The sequence below is a fragment of the Dasypus novemcinctus genome, chromosome 30, assembly GCF_030445035.2.
Source record: "Dasypus novemcinctus isolate mDasNov1 chromosome 30, mDasNov1.1.hap2, whole genome shotgun sequence".
In the NCBI taxonomy this organism is placed as follows: domain Eukaryota; kingdom Metazoa; phylum Chordata; class Mammalia; order Cingulata; family Dasypodidae; genus Dasypus; species Dasypus novemcinctus.
In genome coordinates this window covers 48312557-48316541 of record NC_080702.1, presented here as the reverse complement: position 1 = coordinate 48316541, position 3985 = coordinate 48312557, and the positions used below count along the sequence as shown (strand labels likewise).

Here is a 3985-nt window from a genome sequence, read left to right as displayed (position 1 = left end):
CAATTAAGTTTCACTGCTAACAGACAATAAGGGGTTTGTTTGTTTTTTCCTTGGAGCCATTTACAGAGTCTTAAGGAATAAATTTAATTTTCCAAGGAACAATTTATACCCTCAGGTTAAAGTGAATCATTATTGTTTCCACATATTTTAGAGTCCTGGAGAAGAATAAAATTCTACTGACCAAAGAAGGAATACTTTTTTTTGAGAGAAAAATAGAAGATGCAGGAATGGGGAAATAAGAAATGATCTAGGTAAGCATATAAATACTAGGAGAATATAACAGAATTGAAAAAGTCTACATTACTCACAGATATCATTTGCTTAATAAAAATCTTATCTTATGAATCAATATCGTAGTTAGGTTTTTAGAAAGACAACAGGGAAGGTTCTTGGGAATTTGAAAGATATAAAATCACCCTCTCTCCATAGTTAAACATTTAAGTTGTAAGTAAGTTTTGCATCTACCATCGAGTCTTCATGGTATGGTATGAAATCAGTAGGGTACACAGCTCTTAACAGCCTTTTCTCCCACTTTCTGACATTTGTTCCTGTCCTCCAGAAGATGGGGAACAGGCAGGTATGGTGCTATTAACCAATACTTAAGGTAAGAGTCCTACTACCTTATTGAAGAAAAGCAGCATATTTATGTAGCAACAATTTCAGCAGAAGTATTCTTGATTACAGTGTTCCTGATTATAACAGAAGTATCAAGTTTCTTAGCTGTCCTGTTTTTCATTGTTTTCTATACTTTCAATTATTGAAAGACATAATTCTAACTTTTTCAATAAGATGAGTATGCATGCTTGCTATGTTTATTCTCAAAATTCTTTTAAAAATTTCCTTTATTTTAAAAGAAGATTTAGATTTCATAAGTGTTACATAAAAAATGCAGTGTATTCAATAATCCCCATGCCATCATCCCCCACACTTTTCCACATTAAGAACATATTTAATTAGTGTGGTACATTTGTTACAATTGATGGGCACACAATGAAGCATTGCTACTAACCATGGACTATAGTCTAGATTACAGTTTTAAAGATTATGACAAAAAGTATAATGGTCTGCCATTGTTGCAGTATCATGCAGGGAATTCTTATTTTCCAGAATGTCCCCGTATTACTCATATTTTCCCCTCTCCCAGCCCTCAGAACAACTAGGGCCAGTGTCTTTATATCAATTATAAATGTTCTTCCATTGTTAAAATAAGTCTTTAATAGAATAATAATGTCTAATTACTATAATGAACAATGGTCTAAAGACAAAATTCTTACAAAGGTTTTATTTAGAAAAAAATTTCTGCCTGAAAACAAGGCTTTAATATAACTATTTTGTGCAAGAACTGATTGCAAATTAACCATCTTGCAGTGTAGCATTCTGGGAATTGGTAAATCAAATTCTTGGGAGTGAGAACACCAATGACAAAATTTCCATGGGATAATGTACACAATTGTGTTTGTATAGCTTAGGAAAAATGATTCACAGTATATTGTTTGCAGTAACATATAAAGACAGTGCCTCGGAAAGATTTTGACAAATTGACAGGTCTATGTGATAAATGATTTTACTGAGAATCCTAATTCAACTAATGTGGAATAAGGTGGGCATCTTACTTACACTGGAGAGAATTCTAGGAGGAAATGACAAGCTGAAGATTTCTAATTCTCAGATTATGGTGCAATCAAAACACAGACATTTTATAAGACCACAAGAATGAAATATCTTTCCATGAAAATTGCAGGTCTGATTTGTGTATGACTCACATCAGTCTGAACCTGTATGTCAATAAATTAAAATGGAAAATGAATTCACAGCTCTCCTAAAGATTGTGAAGTGAATATAAATACATAAACAATTATTAATATTTTCAAAAATGAACATTAGCTCAGAGAAATAAGTAATTCCAAAATGTCACTCTGGTTGGCCATTTTTAGTGATGGCACAAAAATCAGTAGACGAATGAAACATTCGCCTTAGTCTACCTCAGGAATAAAACAATACTTCTACATAAAAGTATGAAACTATGTCCTAATATGTGGGTTCAATTGTAGAATAAGTTATAATGGGAAATGGTAAAAGCGCACACATTGTTTTCTATGATCAGTAAATTTTGATTATTGTTGTAAGGAGTGCTGAATGAAATTTCCATATAAAATCCTTAACCATGAAAATAATTGTGAAAGGGCAACCTTAAGTCACTAGAAGACTGATAGAAATGATTGAGTATATCATTTTTGAAGAATTAGAGATTTTGTTGTTGGTTAAAACTTCAAGTAACTTATGATTCGGGATATGCAGGAGAAAGGCACATATTGGAGATGTTATTATTGTAAACCAGTCAGGTGATTTCTCCAGTTCAGGATGTGACCTTGTTCAGGAACAAAAGAACAAAAACCTTGGTAGCTGGTACACAACCTTTGCTATGAGAGCGTATTTTTCACTAAAGCCATAAAACTTAAGCAGTTCGTTTTATCTGGCAAGGACTGCAGTATACCTTCATCCCTCCAGCACCTGCTATAATTTTATATATACAGAATAAGCAGTATGAAATATTTTACTGCTGAAAATCCAGGCTGCCGTTTCTATCTCCAATCCTGATTCCAGGAAATACAGTGAGAGAACATATGATATAAAATAATACAAAAGAAACAGCTGTCCTTGATATATAAAAATTAAAGGAATAGAAAATTTTAACTAGGCAAATAACAGATTACCTCTCTATACACTTATAAAGAATCTAGATTATGATCTTCTATTGTTTGACCTCTGTTAATCATGAGCAATTTTCTAAATGTGAGACAAGAATCCTTTTATAGAGAGAAAGTTTCTAAGTTTTTTAAAGGCCTGCTTCATGTCCTTGTTTCTAAGACTGTAGATAAATGGGTTCAGCATAGGAATGACCACTATGTACATCACTGAGGCTATTGCATTTGTCCTTGAGTTTTGAGAAGCAGTGGAGCTAAGATATACTCCAAGACCTGTACCATAAAACAGGGTTACTACTGAGAGGTGAGACCCACAAGTAGAAAATGCTTTACACTTGCCCTCAGCTGTTGAAATTCTCAAAATGGAGGATATAATCTTAGAGTAGGAGAAAAGGATTCCAGTGAGTGGAATAAAGCCCAGAAGTCCAGATGCAAAATATGTCACTATGTCATTGAGGAAGGTGTCAGAACAAGCAAGTTGGAGTACCTGATTAAGCTCACAGAAAAAGTGGGGTATTTCCAATTCCGTACAAAAAGACAACCGCAAAAGCATTAAGCATTGTAAAAGGGAGACCAAAACACTCAATAACCAGGATGCAAGTAGCAGGAGGACACAGACCCGGGGGTTCATGATGACCATGTAGTGCAGGGGGTGACAGATTGCCACAAAACGGTCATAGGCCATCACAGTCAAGAGGGAGTTATCTAATTGAAAAAACAGTATGTAAAAATACATCTGGCTGAGGCAGTTTTCAAAAGTTATGTTTTTTCTTTCTGTCTGGATATTCAGCAGCATCTTTGGGATAGTCGTGGAGGTGAAACAGATATCTGTAAAAGACAGGTTGGAAAGAAAGAAGTACATGGGTGTGTGGAGGTATGAGTCTGAGATGATGGACAGGATGATGAGCAGGTTCCCTGTGAAGATGACCAGGTACATGGACAGGAACAGTCCAAACAGGAGGGGCTGCACTCCAGTATCCTCAGAAAACCCCAGGAGGGAAAATTCTAAAACATATGATTGGTTTTCTGTTTCCATGTAGATGATCAGATTCCTGAAAAAGATATCAGAACAATGCAAATTTAGCCACATAAGGAAACCAGAAAATTATAATAAATGGCATGGTTTGTTTTATAAGCACATTAAGTTTATATTTTTATAGAATTATATAGATTTATTTCCCTTATCTAAAAATGTCCGAAAAATCAAATGCTCCTGCTGCTCCTCGATACTTCTGCTGACAAGTCATATGTGTCCATAGTGGAAAACACATTGCCCAGTC

At 34.6% G+C, this 3985-nt stretch overlaps 1 protein-coding gene across 1 annotated transcript; it reads right to left on the bottom strand.

Moving 5' to 3' along the window:
- Positions 1 to 2787: 2787 nt before the first annotated feature.
- On the bottom strand, positions 2788 to 3741 carry LOC105745282 (olfactory receptor 7A10-like). The gene has a single exon (XM_012521827.2). It carries the CDS (start codon positions 3739 to 3741, stop codon positions 2788 to 2790), a length of 954 nt encoding a protein of 317 aa, XP_012377281.2.
- Between the last annotated feature and the right edge of the window lie 244 nt (positions 3742 to 3985).